This window comes from Lonchura striata, chromosome 5, assembly GCF_050655825.1.
Source record: "Lonchura striata isolate lonStrDom1 chromosome 5, ASM5065582v1, whole genome shotgun sequence".
Taxonomy (NCBI): Eukaryota; Metazoa; Chordata; class Aves; order Passeriformes; family Estrildidae; genus Lonchura; species Lonchura striata.
The window spans coordinates 58,193,599-58,212,120 of record NC_140707.1 but is presented as its reverse complement, the minus strand read 5'-3'; the positions used below and the strand labels follow the sequence as shown (position 1 = coordinate 58,212,120).

The 18,522-nt window shown below is 40.0% G+C and overlaps 1 protein-coding gene across 2 annotated transcripts; it reads right to left on the bottom strand.

The window, feature by feature from the left end:
• Positions 1-447: 447 nt before the first annotated feature.
• GOLGA5 (golgin A5) lies at positions 448-17,946 on the bottom strand. Of its 2 annotated transcripts, none has more exons than XM_077783983.2 (13): positions 17,779-17,946; positions 16,509-17,124; positions 13,996-14,217; positions 12,770-12,989; positions 12,107-12,230; positions 11,101-11,304; positions 9,803-9,973; positions 9,126-9,254; positions 7,180-7,278; positions 5,354-5,579; positions 4,098-4,203; positions 3,119-3,182; positions 448-1,820 (listed from the first exon to the last, which is right to left on the bottom strand). In XM_077783983.2, the coding sequence occupies exons 2-13, from the start codon at positions 17,071-17,073 to the stop codon at positions 1,740-1,742; spliced, it is 2,211 nt and encodes a 736-aa protein (XP_077640109.1). In that variant the 5' UTR covers positions 17,074-17,124; positions 17,779-17,946; the 3' UTR covers positions 448-1,739. The 2 variants fall into 2 exon arrangements, with proteins under 2 accessions (XP_077640109.1, XP_085438426.1); XM_085582300.1 differs by having other exon boundaries at positions 16,509-17,095; positions 17,779-17,919.
• Positions 17,947-18,522: the final 576 nt, after the last annotated feature.

Genomic DNA, 18,522 nt, shown 5'->3' with positions numbered 1-18,522 from the left:
AAAAAAAAAAACCAAAAAAATCCCCAAAACCTAATTTAAAAAATCCCAAACAAAAAGCCACCAACCCCACCAAAACCAAACCAAGCAACCCCATAAACAAACAAACCAACCCAATACACACATGCACGCACACACACAAAGGGAAACCAAGAGAGAAAAGGAAGCAAGAATACATACAAAGCTCTAGGGCATTTATACCACTAATAATGTTTCCTCCAAAATATCACAATATACCTAAATATCCAATGACTCAGTGTTTTAGAAGTGTTGAAATGAAAAAACTGGATGTGTGTAGAAAATGAGTGTGCAAAGGTCCTTTACTTGATCTCTTTCTATACCAATCAGCTCCCCTTGGGGCTCAAAGTGGCTTTAGTACCAGAACTGAAAAGAGAACAGACACCAGGAATTAGACAAAATGCAACAAATGTGATAGAGGGCAGACACAACTTAGAATAAATGCTTTCTTTTATTATTCAGTTTATCCAAACATTTCCGTTTTCTCTGCAAGATGTGAATCAGAGCAGCAATACTGTCATTTGTCCACTGTAACACTTCCATAGGAGCCAGCGTGACAGACTTCATGCATGGGACCTAATGCTGTGTTCAAGCCACATGAAAACCGAACCACATCCTTGAGACCAAGAGTGACAAATTGCTTGCAGTCATCTTTGCATTGCCCTGCTGTGAGCACCACAAAAAACCCAAGAAATTTCTTAAGGAAAGAAAGTGACCTTGTGTGATTGTCTATTGATAATTCATGATCGCAGAATGCCACAATCCAACAACAGAACTTCTACAATAGGTTTGGTATTTTGGGTTTTACTATAAATATTTGATGAGGTTTGTTTATTAGTATATTTGGTGAGTGTTTAGACATGAGAAATTTTTAATGTTTTGACAGATTTCATATAGAAATAGTTTTAATTAAGTACCCAAAGCTTTAGAAAATAAATGTTTCAGTAAGATCTGATTAAGACATGTACTAATGAGAGAGGTATAAGAAAATGCAGTTAAAACATACAAATTTCAAGTGCAAAAAGAAACACCATTACTTCTCAACAGTTTAAAACTTCCTTCTCAAAAACCATCTCTCTTTCTCTAATAAAGCTAAAATTCCAGCCTTTAAATAGGCAGCCCCACTATTCAGTTGGTAGGAAAAATACAGCTATTGCACTAGAAGTACAAAGCTAAGAAGAATGCATATTTTATTCTTAAACTTATTTACAAAAATATATTGCACCAATCCATTTTCCTTTTTCCAGTTAATGTTAAGGAAAAGCCTATTATGTACAAAGTTAAAAACAGAAGTGCAAAAGCAGACTGAAAGAAACCAGAAAGTTGTTTATTTAAAATGCTAAATATATTTTATTACCTGACTATAGCCCACATTCAGAATGACCTACAACAATTTGTACCAGACAGTTCTGCAATTTCAGAATTCCTTGCATTTCTCTACAGAATAGGCCTTATTTTTCACAGAGGATCTAAATAAAAATGTAAAGACTAATCACAGCTTAGCTTAACAGCTTCATTTCTCCAGGTGAGTGATGCTCTTTTAGCTATATTGAAAAAGCTACATAGTATTACACATGTATTTGAAAGGTAGTGATAAATCAGGCATGATGGTTTTCATCCTTCTGAAACACCACAAGAACAAGTTTGCTGATGTTCCAGGACTGATAATTCAAAAGCATTGCCAGTCCATACTACATTTGCACAGCATATGGTCCTGTCTCAGTCTACCTGCCACTGGGATTGTCATGATGCATTTCTGGGCTGTAGGTAAGGAGAACAATCATAACCCAGAGATGAAGCAAGGCCTGGGAAAAGAAAAGAAATAAATTTAGCACTGACAATCACCACCCACAGCAGCAGTAAATAGGAGAACTCTCAATGAGAGCTGATAGAATTGTTTGGTAGAAATATTTTGATTAAAATATTTTTCTATTAATCAGATACTTCTAAAAAATAACTGGCATTTGAACATTGCTAAATCAGATTCTGAAGAAGCTATTTACAGGAAACTGAATACACAAGCAACAAAAACAAAGCAGCCTGTTTTTCTACAGATTTATGTTGTCTGGTTTATCTTTTCTTCCATGCCACTGTGATTTCAGCTGTTCCCTCTGATACCCAGTCCCCAGCCAGCACGGTGTGTGATGTGCCTTGAGTGACTGGTAAGCCATGACTCCTGTGCCAAGTGGCTGACACCAGGCTGTAAGCCAGACAAGTTTTGATTTCCTTCTCCTCAACACAGTCACTGATTTCAGGCATTTTTATGAATTCTATAGGACTATTAATTCTCATTCAAATTTGGCTGAAATTATCCAATTAGAATAGAAGCTGCCTGGAGTGCAAAAAGGAATATGTAACCCACATTTTTTAGAAAAAATTCGGGTTATAGTAGTCATGGTCAAGGTTTGAGCTGAAAAGGGCTAACTGCCACTGACTGCCCAGCTCTTACACAGCCACCATCAAGTTCCCCTCAGACTGCAGCTTAGGCAGCCGAAGCCTTCAGTGTTTTTTACAAAGCCAGCCTTTCCACAGGCCCCTGCAGCCGACAGGCACCTGCCCTCCAGTGGAAAAGGGAGGCATTTCACATCTGGCAATTGCCAGCCTGACAGTTTGCCCGACGTGGGTGAGCAATTTTCTACTATTTGTTTAAGCCTACCAAGGAAAACTTGTCTTGCTACTTTTTCCACTACTAGAGAAGAGTGATCATTAGCCACTGAAAAAACACCAAAGTTAAGAGTCAAATATTAAAAACCTCTAAAAAATGTTATATTCTTAAATACAATGCATGCAGGCGTGGCAGGTTAGCCTTGGCAACTGGTCACTATTATTCCATATTTTACTACTAGAATCTACTTTCACAAGCCTTTAAATGGTAGTTACATAAGTGTCTTTAAGACTGCTATACTAAGAATTTCTGAGGAAAACTGAAAAATGCCAAGCAACATGACTCCAAAATGCTGTTGGAAAAGTATTATTTGGCCCATTTTCCAAAAACCCACATTGAGTTATTAATTATAGCCTTTTGAGCATCAATCTTGCCATTTAAGACATACTGGCATATAAACTGGTTACAGAAATCTGGCACTGAAGAAAGCTGACTCACCATGTAAATGATTACAAAGACTCTTGCTATGGGGTATCGCCTCAGAAAGATTCCCAGCCGAATGCTACACAGGTAGCAAGAGAAAAAACACACAGTTTAACACTGAGCAATAAATTCCCGTTCCTCTCTTCCCAGTCACCACAAACTCAAACATTATGGCTTTGTTTCTGTCTTGAATTTTCTCAAATACACACAAGGCTTTGTTGTCTTATATTTTACTTCATGAACTCAAAACATTAAGTGGGGTGAGAAAACTCAGACCATAAAATGTACCCTCCTAATTTTTTCCCAATCACCGAAATCCTGTCACACTGAAATTCAAGTACCATGGAAACACAAAGTTCTTTCTACCAAGGTATCTTGCTTTCAAAGGACTAAGAAGTATTACTGAATTTTGTTTTCTGTTGGTATTTGTTTCAAGTTTTGTAGCAGAACTTTGCTGTGAATACCATCAATTCACCAAACTCCTCAGAAAGGGATCAAAGCAAATTTATTGCTGGATTCAGAATGATTTTCATTTGCTAATTCCTCAAACAGATTAACTTCCAAGGTAATCTGCTGCATTGGCTTAGAAGGCAGAATCTTGTCTTCATCAGGGCTGAAAGAGTACAGATGATACTCCCCCACTAAAACACTCTTACAGTTTATCACAGACACAGTCAAAACCTCTGAAAGTAAAAAATGTAGAAGATGGTAATGAATTTGATTAGATATTTTTTCATAAGTCAGGGAACCTCTTGCAACAAAATCTGGAAGAGTTGTGTTTAAATAATTGACAATCATTTAAGTTTAAGAATATTAATGTCATAGGAAAGCACAAGTGAAGTGGGTCAATACTCAGTATTTCATACCATACTTTAGCTGCATTATTTTAAACTTTTCCTTTCATAAAAGGGAACAACATGCACCAAAGTGTGTCACTTGAACACTGTAAAAGGATGACAGTGCTTACAGACGTGTTCCCTGGGGACACTCTTACCTGAACTGATCTATGGTACTGGCAGCCTTGCGGACCCTCCCGTACATTCCTGCCACGCTGGCATCTGCGTCCCCAAACAGGACAGGGACACTGCGCAGACGAGCCCCTGGTCGATGGGAAAAGCAAAAAAAAATCAGACAAGCTATTGTTAAATAAAACAAATTGATAGCATATAACAAATATATATATAAATAATATACAAATAGCGATCAATATGATTGTAGTGTCATCAATTCTTGATGAATTTGATGAAACTATTGATTCAAAACTTACAGTCAAGTCAAACTTTTCTTCAACTTAGTATATTTTTAAAATGTATTAGTTTACTAAGTGGATATCTTGATGTTCAATTCCTTAATGTCACAATAACTACTATTAGATGTATAAAATTATGGGCTTGATACTGGCACAGTTTCTCAAATATTTTTTACTCTCATACAGTGAAACTGTGATTAGCATTTCTGACACTAACTTGTACATTCAACAATTTTTTACTTTATTTACATTTTTACTAAGTATCAACTTCATTTAAAAAGAAGATATTATAATGTTATTTTCGTGTAACTAAACTTCAGATTTCTGAAGTTACTTACAAACAACTCTCTGCTTTGATAAGCAGAGAAAAGGTCTGGACTGTTACTTCACACCTCTTGGTGACCTTTCCTTGCTTTTAAAGTTACTGAACAAATTTACAAAATGACAAACTTTGACTCTGAAAAGTAACATCTCAACACATTGGATCAACTGCTGAGGCTGTCCCAGAAATACAGGACTGACAAATCAACCTCATCAGAATCATCATATTTTAAGCTGCTTTTCAAGAAAAACAGAGAGCAAGGAAGGAAGAAATTAATTACAACTGGATCAATTCTCAAAAGGAAGTATTCCATTCTTACTCTCCTTCCAAACCCTTTTTGCAACACAATACTTAAATCCTGTTTCTAATATTCAGTTTAAACCCCAAAACACAAGTTTATTTGCACCTGTGACAGAATTATTCCAACAATGCCATAGTATTCAGAATTAAAGACTAAATTTGCTTCATTAAATTTACTAAAGTAATTTGCTCACAAAAAGGAGCTTCTAGTTAACTATTTTTATGATACTGGCTGCTGTAGAGAAGGTGTCTAGAATAAGTGGCCTATTTCCAGCACTTATTTTTCCTTACAAACTCAGACTTTCAGGCAAAGGCATTAGGAAACAAGCCTGGACAGCAGAAAAGACAAGAGTTTTAAGTATTGTATTTACTTATTTACCTTCAGCACCATCAATGCCTGCCATGTTAATGGAAGGACCATTAGCACTTGTGCCTTGGATAACCTTCAGCTGTTGCTCAAGCCGTTCCAGTTGGTACACAAGTGAATTTTTCTCTGTGCTCAGGCTCTCTAACATGGTTTGCTTCTGAATTAGTGTTTCTGTCAGCTGATGAAGCCGATTTTCTAATTCTGTCTGACTACTACTGCTTAGAGTCTTGTTTGTGAGCTAAAAAAGCAAAGAAAAAAAAAAAATCATTCTAAATCCAAACTCTGACCAACTGACATATTACAAAGCTCTATAATAACCTAAACTTTCAAGAACCAAGTTACTCCACAGGAGAATTTTTACAGGCTAATGCCATCAGAACTATCACTGATGAGTGCAATCAAGAGGAAACATAATTTCAACAGTTGTTAACTGTTTCCATTGCACAATAAACTCTGTAAAAATGTATCTCTCTGTTTTCCACCTAGAATCATATGAAAGTTTCTGTACAAGCCTAAATTTGATCACAACTTTGATGTTATACCTCAGAGACAAGTTTAAACAGCAATAAATAGCAAGGTAATCCAGCCTGGCTACCATACTTTGAACTTAATGAGTATGTAAAAATGTTTTCACGCAAGGAAGGAAAAACTCAGTACAAATGGGGAGAATCTGATGCCATTTTACAGGGAAACATGAATGAAATGGTGAGAATGCAGGATATGTTGCAGAAGAACTGAGGAGCACCAAGGCAGAAAACATGATTCTACAAGCAAATAAAAACTGTAAGGCCAGCAAATGGATCATGCATTTGACATGGACGATGTCATTTAATTTGCAGAAATTATTTAAAGCAAATGGGAATCACCAGATCTGCCATATAGCTCATTCACTACAGTCCTGGACCTCAGCCACCTTGTGGCATCATATTCCACAAAGATGTAGCTTCATTAAGGAAAAAACAGTCATCAGGAATTACAGATATGCAAAATACAGACTAGGTGCCTGCAACAAGACAGAGGCAAGTGCAGGTAGTCCTGAAGTTCAGCACTACCAGAAAATTCATCTGCCAACATGCCCAAGAAATCCTTATCACATCACAACCATTTCCAAATCCTGACATTGTAACTGCTCAGCTGACCACACCTGACTCCAGACTACCAATTTCTCCATAAACAGCCTGCCTTTCACTATGCTAAGGTAACCTAACAGAACAAGGCCGATGCCTTCAGGCTGCCCAAGGGAACTCTGGGGGCTGACAAGTATGTGGAGGTTCCACAAGAGATTAGACTCATACCAGGGAAACAGGTCCATCAGCACAGCAGAAGAACTTAGTAAAGACTTAAACACTAACAGCCCCTGATTCAACTGCTGATGTTGAGCAGGTACACAGGAGTGAAGGAAACGGCCAAGCTCACATGGTGGCCCCTACTGCCACTGGCCAAGAACAGTGGGCCAGATGGATCACTGAGTCTGCAGGACATAACAGGTTCTTTGAACAGTTACAAGGATCTTGGCAGAATTCATAATGACCTAATCTAACTCCAGTGAGTGTTTTCAGTCTGCAAAGAGAACTTTGATCCAACACCCCCACCAGGTCTAGTTGGGACAGTGGCTGATTTTCCCCCTCCCCTTTATATAAAAGCACATACAACTATAAAATAGGCTATTTACACAGTTTTCTTCTTGTATTCCCAACTCTCAAAACTCTACTCTTTATTGAAAACAAGTACCTCACTAGTAGAATGCTTACAGGACTTTTCAGGAAAGTTTAGTCAAACAAGTAGTTTGTACCACTATTTTCATAACTGAGGGGGATAAAATTATTTTCTATACACACCTGATTTCTGAGCTTCTGAATTTCTTCCTCTCTGTCTTTTATTCTGCTTTGTAAAGTATTCTTTGTTCGATACAGCTCTTCTTCAGTATAATGGAGTTCCTATAAAATTTATCACAATTACACATAAAAGATTTTATATATATATGCATTTTGAGACACAAACTCTAGTTATCTATAGTTTCACAACAGAACACAAGAAAGTAATATGCTGCAATCAAATACAAACTGAAATATTATCTTAGTTATGTGTCTGTCTAGGACTGGGGGTATAGGGATAGAGAGAGCTGAGTATCAAGACACAACCTGCAAAGCCAATTAAATTCATTTGTGGAGACTGCCCTAATATAAATATCAATTCAGAATCATTTACTAGGACTCAAAATTTTGGTCTCAATGAAATTGCGTATCTTCCTTACACTTTCCCCATTTGTTGTAGTGCTATCTTAAAACTATGTCAATAATGTAATGATTACAAAATACTCAAAGGGTATCTGTATTCCTAAAATAAACTCATTAATTCAAAACACCATTCTGAAAACACATTTGAAAACCCTTTGCATAGCTATATGACATACATATTTCTCTAAAATTTAGGATAAATTAACATAGCAGATGTGAAAGGAGAAGGAATAGTAGTAAAAAAAATTACTGAATAGTAAATGCAACTAAGTTTTGTTACTCTCATGATTTAACAGCTATTTTAGGTCCCACTTACAGATATGTCAAGCTTATCTTTTCAATTAAGACAATCTTCAAATCACTATGAGTTCAGCTGTCAGTTGCTACAGAAAACAGATAATCCTGTTCTCCCTTTGAAGAATCACATGTACAAAAAAAATAACACCTCTACTTATTTTCCATCTTCAGTTTCAGGAACCTTATGACAATAGTTAAAGCAACTCACAGACAGAACTGACCATAATTACATTAAGTATCAACACAAGCAATTATGTTAAAAGCACATGTAAATGGGTGTCATCAAAAGGAAGACTTCCGTTTCTGCAATACTGATTTTTTAATTTTAATTCACCTCACTCTTTTTATTGACTTAAAGCATATTCCTCAGAAGGGCAGGAGTAACAAAATACAATCTACCATCTGCTTTGACATAATAAACATCAGCTACCCATCAAGAGCAGACCTCGACTTCTGCCTTTTAATTAGCTCAAGCTGCGAGCATCCCATTAAAATGTAATTTCTGAAAGGATAGATAATCCTACAAGATAAATTGTTCCTAGCAGATACAGAGGACTTGTGCTTTCTTTGTTATTAATTCTCTTTACATGAGCTTTTTCTTACAAGGAAAAATTTTAACATGCAAAGGATTTGTCCAATTCCTACTGCATAATAAATTTGTTCACATGTTCACAAAACTGCTTAAATCAAGGCAGAATTTGATCAAAAAGATGACACAATCTGACAGAATTCATTAACATAATTTTATCAGCAATTTGTCTACTAGAGCAGTTTAGAAGTAATGACAATTAGATTCAGAACTGAATAACAAATGGATTAAATAAATTACCTCTAAATTGGTACTACAATGACATTGTTTTACAAGCTACAACTTATGTTTTAATTGAGCACCGGAAGTTTCACAATAGCTACTTTCAGTATTAGGGTTTTTTGATATAAAAAATGTTACACTTGTTACTATATCCCTGTTGTTTGATTGTTTCCCTGCTGAGTAAAATTCAAGATCCTGATCAATTCTGTGCACTCCCTCAGGGTCCTGTTAATTCACCAGGATCTCTGTTCATCAGCAGCATCCAGAAGGCCCTAACCATTGCTTAGTCCTGGCTGCACTTCCCTTGACCTTGTGGAGTACTAGACAAAAAATTAATCAAAGACTGCCCAAGTATCCAAATATTCTCTTATTAAGCCAAATACTTTGCTGATGACACCCCATGGGGCCTAACGAGATCCAGCTTTCAAGAATTCCTTACCTGTTTTTGCCGTTCTAGTTCAGCTTCTGCCTCTTGCTTGGCCATTTTATGTGCTGATATCTGTTCTTGCAGGTCTTGAAGCTGCTCTCTCACTGACTCAGCTTCGCTTACCTGCTGTGTCTCCATATCCTGAAATGAACACAAATATAACCATTTCACTAACATACAGATGTTACTGCAAATCTGTCATAGGTAACAGCAAAAAACCAGTATATACAATATTTCTTCAAAGGAAAAGGAAGGTGTGGATATATTGGATAAATTGCATTTGGTCATTTTATATGGAACATTTTTAGTAACACAGTAATAAAATAAATGCATTTTGTGAACATGAAAAGCCTCTACTTTTTCCTTTCAATTGTCTACAGGCTAAAACTGTGTAAACTGGGCTTGCATGCAGCTGCTGCGTTGAGCCCATTATGCCAGCAGATTGGCATGGATGACTTGGATTGCAGTGCTTCAAGGATTAATAGCTCATGTAGAAAAGAATATAGGTGATGAGTAGAGAAATCACTATGATTGTAAGGAAAGAAATGCTTCTCTCAACAGGAGTACACAATAGTGAGGGAAGAGAGAAGTAAGGTAATAAACACTAGAAACAACAGACCCACAGTATACAAGAGAACAGACCTTTGTAGTAGCTACCTACAAATACAGGTGTACACAGGCACAGCTACCTGCAGCTCTGTTCTCATCTGTTGTATCTGCCCCATTAGTTTTTGTATTTCTTCTCTCTGAGTGTCTCGCTCATGTCTCAGTTCCTCCAGTTCCACCGTGCTTGCTGTATTGCTATCCAGGCCTTCAATACCAGAGCCTTCTTTTAAGCTGTTTATCAACTTTTCCTTAGACTGAAAAAAATAAGTCAATATATTATTTATAGCAGTACTGAACACATGCTCTACTAAAATATGCTATAATGACTGGTTTCTCTGTTCTTTTATCCAGTAATAACCCTACACATTTGAAAATTAAAATGCTTCCATATTGACAATTTTTCTGATTTTCTGTATGCTGTAAGACTAATTTAACTGAAAGCCTGTGTTATCTGTGGAAGAGTACAACTTTTTCCTTTACAAGTGCCTGGAATGTTAAACTTGTCATGGGTAACAATTTTGGCCCTCTTGGCACTGAAACAGACAAGATGCACGCTAACAAACACTATAGACAAAACTGACCCCCTATTTCTCCTGCCAACAAAATCAAGAACCAAATACAGAAATAATTCTTCCAGGAAAGAGGATAAATCATTTTATTCAGAGTCAGCCTAGTGTTACCTTGTCATTGACTTGTGATTTTAGGCTTTTCATATTTACCAAGACAATTTAAAACCTGTCCTTGAACATTTGACTAGATTAACTATTTTAAAAAGAGCTCCATCTTCAACATTGTGCTAATGTTTAGAAACAAGACTCAAACCAACCACATCTTGACATGGTACCTTTAACATTCACATAGTACAGAACTCGGCACAAAATACCCGATTTTGCCACTGATCATATCATGTCAATCACAAGCAACCTTTCAGGACATGGAAAAATATTCTCTGGTTACATGTTAAGTATCCATTCTATGTTATGCTTCAGCCCCAAGCAAAACAGAGTAATATTCTTTAATCAAGAATACTGGATATGGAAAAAATTGTAGGTTTCATCTATTGTAGTTTTATCTAACTCTGTGGACTCTTGGATGTGGAACATGCTGACATATGATACACAATAAGTACAACGGTTCCCTTGGATTTTTTTTTTCAGGTTCAGGGCCTGAACTACTGTTTCAATTCCATAACTTCATCTATAAACTTGAGTTTACAAAAGGCAGACTGGTAGCTGTTCTATATATGTATCATTATAGATATGCCCCAGAACACATTACAGGTCACATAAAAAAAAATACCACAAGTTAGATTATTTGAAGCCTAACAGCTTAAAACAGCTAAAGCATACAAATCACACTATTTCTTCACAATAGTGCTTACTTGAAGAATGCGAGTAGCTTTCTGTTTATAATCTGTCAGTTCCTGTTTTGCAGATTCTAGGTGGCTTTTAGTTATTTTGACTTGCTGCTGAAGCTCATCAGCTCGCCTCTTTTCATCTAAATACTTTCTCTCTGCTACAGTTATTCCTTCTGCCAGGCTCTGTCGCTCTGCTTCCACTTTACTCAGACGAGCCGCAAACTCATTCTATTAGTAATAAAGAAACAATACTTTGTGTTTAAACACAGTCTCAACTTTAACCTAGGAAGGAAAAAAGAAAGTTTAAAAGCAACTACACAGGACACACCACCTCCAACTTAAAGACTCATTATTGCTATGTTGATATAAACTCTGCTTGCTTAAGCAAGTGGTAAATAATCCAAGTAAGAATATGCTTTTCTTTCCTTCACCACAAATAGTGAGGGAATAACAATCTTCCAATTATTCTAATTTACTTAGCAAACAAAAAGCAAGCTTGCCCCTTAAAAATATTATCAATTGTAGTATGACATATTTTGTAGTGGAAAAAAAATCAAAACAGACACTCTTAAAGATTTTCAGATGTTATTCTATGTTATTCTGTATAGCAAAGGCCAAATTAAGTATAGAAAACATTCTTTATCAATAATGTACTTGCACCTTTACCACATAAGTGATCCTTCATCTTAAGATCTCACAATAAAATTGTGTAACAACACACCAAAGAAAACAAAACCGATTACCAATTTACTTTTCAAACATGTATTAACATTAAAGTTTGGATAAAAAAAAAACAGTAAAAATTGTCAGCATTAATCCTCAAAAACTTTTACTCATGAAGCTTTCAGAATAACATATAATAAATAAATTAGCATTTCAAGGGTATTTAATGCAGCAGACAGCACACCCTTCCAAGCAATTAGTACCCTGCACAGGAACTGAAGTCAAAGGGAGGAGAAAGCACATGGAACCTCATGGATCTGATCTCAAAAGCAGAGTCTTAAAGTCTTTCTTACTCTTCATGTCTAACCTGCATTTGTTTGTAACTTTCTTGCTCTCGCTTGAGTGCAGAGTCTGCATCACGCAGCCTCTCCTGAAGAGTTTGAAGGGCTTGATTTTGTAAACTGCTTCCTTCACTGTGGTCTTGTATTATCCTGAAATAGAGACATACGTTTATTGAAAAAGTAGTAAGCTAGTGTGATTTTTCATGTAGAAATATAACCTCCCGGCTTCCAGACCAGCTTCGAAAATTTGCCCAGTAGATTACTGCATATAGACTACAGGTGTGAGGACTTGAGTTAATGACTCACACTCCTCCTCCCTGGCCTATATTCTGTAGTATCCATATCCCAGCAGTGAGATAAGTTCAGGAAAATCTGTATATTTGTGGATAAGCAAGTCTATTTTTCAAGATAAAAAAAATTCTTGGGACCTTCAGCTTCATGCCTCTGACACAAATACTTTACGCAAAATGGATTTTAATAATCAGATGCCAACAGATGCCCTATTTAATTATTCTGTTCCCACTGCCAACTATGATAAAGAGGTTTCAGTGCAAACTTTAATCCTTGTGTTTCAAATCTTTCCTCATTAGTTTATTATTTTTTATTCTTGAAGACACTAGATTATCTATCTGGATTTTTTCAAGCTTAGTACTAGTAGCAGAATTCCACAGAATGAAGTGAAGAAGTACCGTGATTTTTCACTCTGCAGCGCTTCCAAAGCTTCTGTCCGAGCACTTAAGAGCTGATCAGCTTCTTGCAACCGTACTTTCAGCACAGCCAGCTGTGAATCTTTGGCACCAACAGCTTCTGTCAGATCATCCACTCGAGCCTGAAGGTCTCTAACCATCCTGTCACTCTTGGAATGGTCAACATTCCACTTCTCCACCTTCTCCCGGGATTTGTTCAGTTCTACAAAACAAGAAGTTTCTTTGAAGTTTACAAAAGTAGATACTGTGAGGTCTTGTAAGCAGTCAAGATGCAACTATCTCATTTCTTAAAGAAAAAAAAAAAATAAATACAACCAAGTTGAATTAAAACTGAAAATTTATGAGCTACCAGGAAGTTACAAACACCAAACCGGCTGTCAAAGCGCAACCTGGAAAATTTTGGAGGTGATCTCAAAATAGACATTTCCTTCTGAGTCACACTGTAGTAGACAGATTTCACCTGCCCCATCCCCTGCAATGGCCTACTGTCAAATAACCCCTGTGTCAAGAGAAATGTTTGCATAAAGCATCTAGTTTAATTCCAGTTTGAGTTTATCGTCACATGAAAATCAATAGAAAAATACACCAGTCATGAATAATGCCTGAATACTTAGAAGCTCCTGTTTTAAATCTACCATCACACATTAAATTTCACTGGATATTAAAATTATCTGGCTTATGCAGTTAGTGAAAAAAATGCAGTAACTCAATTTTATGCCTAACAGCAAGAGTTTGCCTTCTGTTTTACTGTTTAATTTCTACTCACATTTTTTACATGTCATTTCACTTGGCTTTGAAAAAGCCAGTGATGTCATATTAAAAACTAATTTTATATTTTTGCTGTCAGTTTCAAGGCATCCGAGACTATAGTCTACCACAGCCAGAAAGCAGTCAATTTGCAGTATTCAAAAGAAATTTGCTAATTTAAAAATAAGTATTTTGCGAAAGCCATTAAAATACAGAAAAGTATTTTAAACATGGTATTTCCTGCCAGTGTTTTATTAAGATATAAGCTTTGCAACTAACTTGAACACATTATTTTAATCAACATTTGTTGTATCTTTGTAGTTGAACAAGCCTTTTAATTTCTCCCATCTCATTGCAAGGGAAGTCATACATGCAAATGTACCTGGAGAGTTTTTATTATAAATACACAAAGAATTGTTTCCTAGTTCACTAGCACTTTACTAATGTTATAGCTGAAGTACCTTCTTGTGTTTCTTTGGATCTCTGTATTAATGAAGCCACTTCTTGATTTAAAGACTGAACTTCATTTCGCAGCAGCTGGTTCTCCAGGCGAAGATTGGACAGCTCATGCAATTTGGAATCATCATTAGCTGAAAGGTTGGGGCTGGCTACTGCATTTAGTGACGAATCCTTCAGGCCATTCCCTTGTGCTCCCAGGCCAGAGTCTGAACTGTCTGGAGTTTCTGTGCAGAGAGATGCAACTTAGAACAAATGCATGTGTTTGTAAACTGCCTTTCTACAAACAGTAGTTCCATGTTCTGCATCAGTGGTTAAGGAACAACAATGACAATAAATCAAAATATTTCATGCTGAAATGGAATATGGAGCCGCTTTTCAAAGCTGACTACATAAAACAGGACTATTTACATGCATCATGCAGTATTTTTGTTAATACTGCAAGACAAAACATAATAGAAGTTATTAAATTTCCCATTACATAAATGGCAACTTTAGGATTTCAAAGCATTAACACTATCACTTTGCTGCTCAGAGAAGACCTCAGAAGCTGAAGATAACAGAAAACACTAAATATACATGGCAACTAACTGCAGGAAGTTTTAGTACAAACTCATTTTGGTTTCCATTCAGATTTTGTCAACACCAAATTTGTTTGAAAAGAGAGAACAATAAAGGAACTCCTAATGGTATTCTGAACAAGTCCCCTGGAGGAGGGAGGAACCAACAGCCTTTTTCCATCATGCAGACATACATCTTTGATTAATGCTGCAAAAGCTACAAATCCACTGTAAGAGCCTTGATTCCAGCACACAGAAAGTTGGAAGCTTTGCAGCAATGTTAAGATAAAATGACAATGAACAAACAAACAGGCAATCCAAACACATTACTGCTGAATATGTACTTCCCCTTGTGATCATTAACCAAGCTGCTTCACTTTTCTTATCACTGCAACAGCTCCAAACACCCCAAGCCCAGGGAATGGGGGCACACTAATAATTCTGAGCAACACCACACCCATAAGTAGCAGCAGTCACAGAAGATTTATTCCACATTTTCTCAAGCCTTTTTCCACTTAAAGGGATCCTAAGAAGTGTCATTATCTTTCCTTTGATTTACTTACACAGTTTCCAACTTATGAAATAATTTAGGCTCATTTCTCTGTCTGGAAAACTCAATAGATTAATTAAGATAATGAAGCAAGAAATGAGCCACTTACAGCACAGATTAGATTATAATCATGGCAATATACAAAGTGTAATGTTAACTGGTTTTGTCTATAGCTAACACATTATAAGCTACTTCAACAGATTGTGTGCTGAATATTTAAATGACACAAATATATCTGTACAATGAACTTTTGAAAATAGTGTGTTCAAATCCTGTATTGTAACTGTATTCTTCCTTATTTAGCAGCTCCACAATGTGAACTCTGCTCAAAAAATCCTCAGAAGAAAACTCAACAAGCCACACTGAGAAAAACAAATATTTTTTAAGCACCAATCAGCAAGGCCATAGAGTCAGGTCTAACATATCTGTCTTATTTATTAGTAGCAGTAAACCTTACTGAAAAGCCATGGGCTCAGAAAAATATTCACATGTTTGGAAATTATCCTTTTTTATGTCTAAAGCCTTTCAGCATACCTAATGTAGTAAGTAAAAAACTGGCATTTACAATACTTTACTCGCTCGAAGTACTAAAAAAAATAATATTCTAATTACATTATTAATGATAGAACCACTTTCTTCAACTTCTAAAATAAATAACAGCAAAGTAGCACAGCAACAAGGATGGAGTATAAACTGGACAGCCTGGTAGAGAACAGAAGTCCTTGACACTTCCCAGCCACGTTCTCATTTGTGTTTGACTTGAGCCCAGCCCCAGCTTTTGACTGTCTGGCCTGGAGGCTCATTCAGGCCTCTGGATTAAGCAGTCATGAACTACTTCTGGCAAACACAGAGGCTTTATCTCTCTGGCCCTCTCATGCCTGTGGCTCTACACCAGCCTGTCTGCATCCAGCTTCCTGCAGGACAAGCATGTTTGCCAGCTCACCCCTCCTGCACAGTGAACAGGGAATGCCTTACCCTGCCCCTCAAGCTGCAGTGGGCAGCAGCCAACACCATCTCATCGTGGGTGAAAGTCACTCCCCTCCCACTTGCCAACAGCAGCTACAGGCCCAGGGACCAAACAAAAGGGCAGCACCTGTGCTCCTACACGGGGACACACGGGGCTGATGCAGGGTTAGACCACAGCTCAGACAGGTCAGGCTGAGCAGTAGCAACAGGGCAGGTCCAGAGCCAAAGGATTTAGGTATCCATTATGCTGTCTGTCAAACTAGCATAGTCTCTAGTATTGCCCCAGTGAGGAAAAAACCTGAAAGGCCCTGCTGTACCTCACCCATCTGACATTAGCACTGTTAAATGTTCCATGAGTGACATGAAGTTTCATGTGATACCTAGCCTTACCCTAGACATACTTGGGTTTTAAATATTTCTAGGTTCAATACTATTTAACTACCATTGCCTTGGCTCCTGAAGGAATTATCCTCAGTAGTTTTTGCACTCTGTGTACTGGTAGACACAGAACTAATGCTTGAAGTCCGAGAGTGATTCTGAAGAACAGGTGCCTTGCTCTTCTCCTTTTTAGAATCTATCCTTCCATTAGGTTCTTTCTCTGAACTGTTGAGAAAATCAAATAGCAACTCATCATCAGGTTCTGACTTTTTTCTTCTCACAAAATGTGAGGCAGCTCTGGGTGTGGAAGCATTTTCTACTGGAGAAGCTGCCTCTAAGGATGTCCTACGTGCTGTTTTAACATTTGCTGTTCCTGCCAGCATTGTGGCCTTCTGGTGTTTAATATTTTCAGCTGCTGAGGAGATGTAGGCTGCTTTAGATGAGGTCTGGTATTTCAGTTCTCCAGTATGCTGGTGTGCTTCAGAATACTCGTTGGCAGAGTCCAAGTTCTTCTTATCATAAACCACACTGCTTGATGTGTCTTTTTTGCTCAGAGCTGATGCAGCTCCTTGATCAACTCTGTTGAGCAGATCCTCTGCCTTTCCAGCGAGATCAGCAAGCCAAGACATGATGAGTGTCTGTTGATGAAGTCTGTACAATTAAGATTTCAGGACCATGTACTGCAAAAGACAGAAGGATTTACAAATTAGATTGCTGCTGCTAAGGCAAGATGTATTGTTTATCTAAACTGGTGTGCAAAGGTATTAGTGCTGCAGTTATTGTAATACTTTTCTTCTGCTTATTTGGTATTTTGCTCTTTCGGTAACTAAGGGAACTAAACCAAACCAGTTTCTGAAAAAAACAAACAAAACCTCGGTTTTTAAACCAAGGTTGTTAAAATCAGACCACTGCATCAGTTGCTGGTATCTTCGGCTGCTACAGAGTATCACAAAGAGAAAACAACTACGCCTTAAGCCGTTTGGCCTGCAAATTCCCAACCCGGCTCAGGCCAGGATCCTCTCCCCCACAAACTCTGCAGCCCGCTGCCTCTCCCGTGACACGGCGGACAGCTGCGTGCCTTCACCTGCACCAGGGGCCTGCGACACCACGGTGGGGGCTGCGACACCACGGTGGGGGCTGCGACACCACGGTGGGGGCTGCGACACCACGGTGGGGGCTGCGACACCACGGTGGGGGCTGCCCCTCTAGCCCAGCTCCGGGAAGGCGACGCTCACAGCGGCCGCTCCCCCACCCCCAGCACCGCCTGCCCCCCGCCCTCCGCAGGCCCGGCCCCGCTCAGGAGCGGCGGGGGCCTCGGCCCGGCCCGGCCTCACCTCCTGCAAGCGCGGGGGGCGCTCTGGCCCGAGGGGAGCCGTGAGGGGCCGGCGGCGAGCGCAGCCCCAGCGCTTCCGGCAGACGTGGCCGCCTTTCCGGGGGCGCCGCGCGCAGGCGCAGGGGAACCGCCCCGCCCCGGCGCGCTCGGGCCCCGCCCCGGCGCGCTCGGGCCCCGCCCCGCCTCGCTCGGGCCCCGCCCCGGCGCGCTCGGGCCCCGCCCCGCCTCGCTCGGGCCCCGCCCCGCCTCGCTCGGGCCCCGCCCCGGTGCGCTCGGGCCCCGCCCCGGCGCGCTCGGGCCCCGCCCCGCCTCGCTCGGGCCCCGCCCCGCCTCGCTCGGGCCCCGCCCCGGCGCGCTCGGGCCCCGCCCCGCCTCGCTCGGGCCCCGCCCCGGCGCGCTCGGGCCCCGCCCCGCCTCGCTCGGGCCCCGCCCCGGCGCGCTCGGGCCCCGCCCCGGCGCGCTCGGGCCCCGCCCCGGCGCGCTCGGGCCCCGCCCCGCCTCGCTCGGGCCCCGCCCCGGCGCGCTCGGGCCCCGCCCCGCCTCGCTCGGGCCCCGCCCCGGCGCGCTCGGGCCCCGCCCCGGCGCGCTCGGGCCCCGCCCCGCCTCGCTCGGGCCCCGCCCCGCCGCGCTCGGGCCCCGCCCCGCCTCGCTCGGGCCCCGCCCCGGCGCGCTCGGGCCCCGCCCCGCCTCGCTCGGGCCCCGCCCCGCCTCGCTCGGGCCCCGCCCCGGTGCGCTCGGGCCCCGC

What these genes read in the sequence shown, in the direction of transcription:
- GOLGA5 (XM_077783983.2), bottom strand. Translation starts at nt 17,073, where the DNA reads ATGTCTTGGCTTGCTGATCTCGCTGGAAAGGCAGAGGATCTGCTCAAC. An exon ending in CTGCAGAGTGAAAAATCACG is followed by an intron (nt 12,231 to 12,769) that starts GTACTTCTTCAC and finishes TCTCTATTTCAG; the next exon opens with GATAATACAAGACCACAGTG. An exon ending in AACTAGAACGGCAAAAACAG is followed by an intron (nt 7,279 to 9,125) that starts GTAAGGAATTCT and finishes TAAATTTTATAG; the next exon opens with GAACTCCATTATACTGAAGA.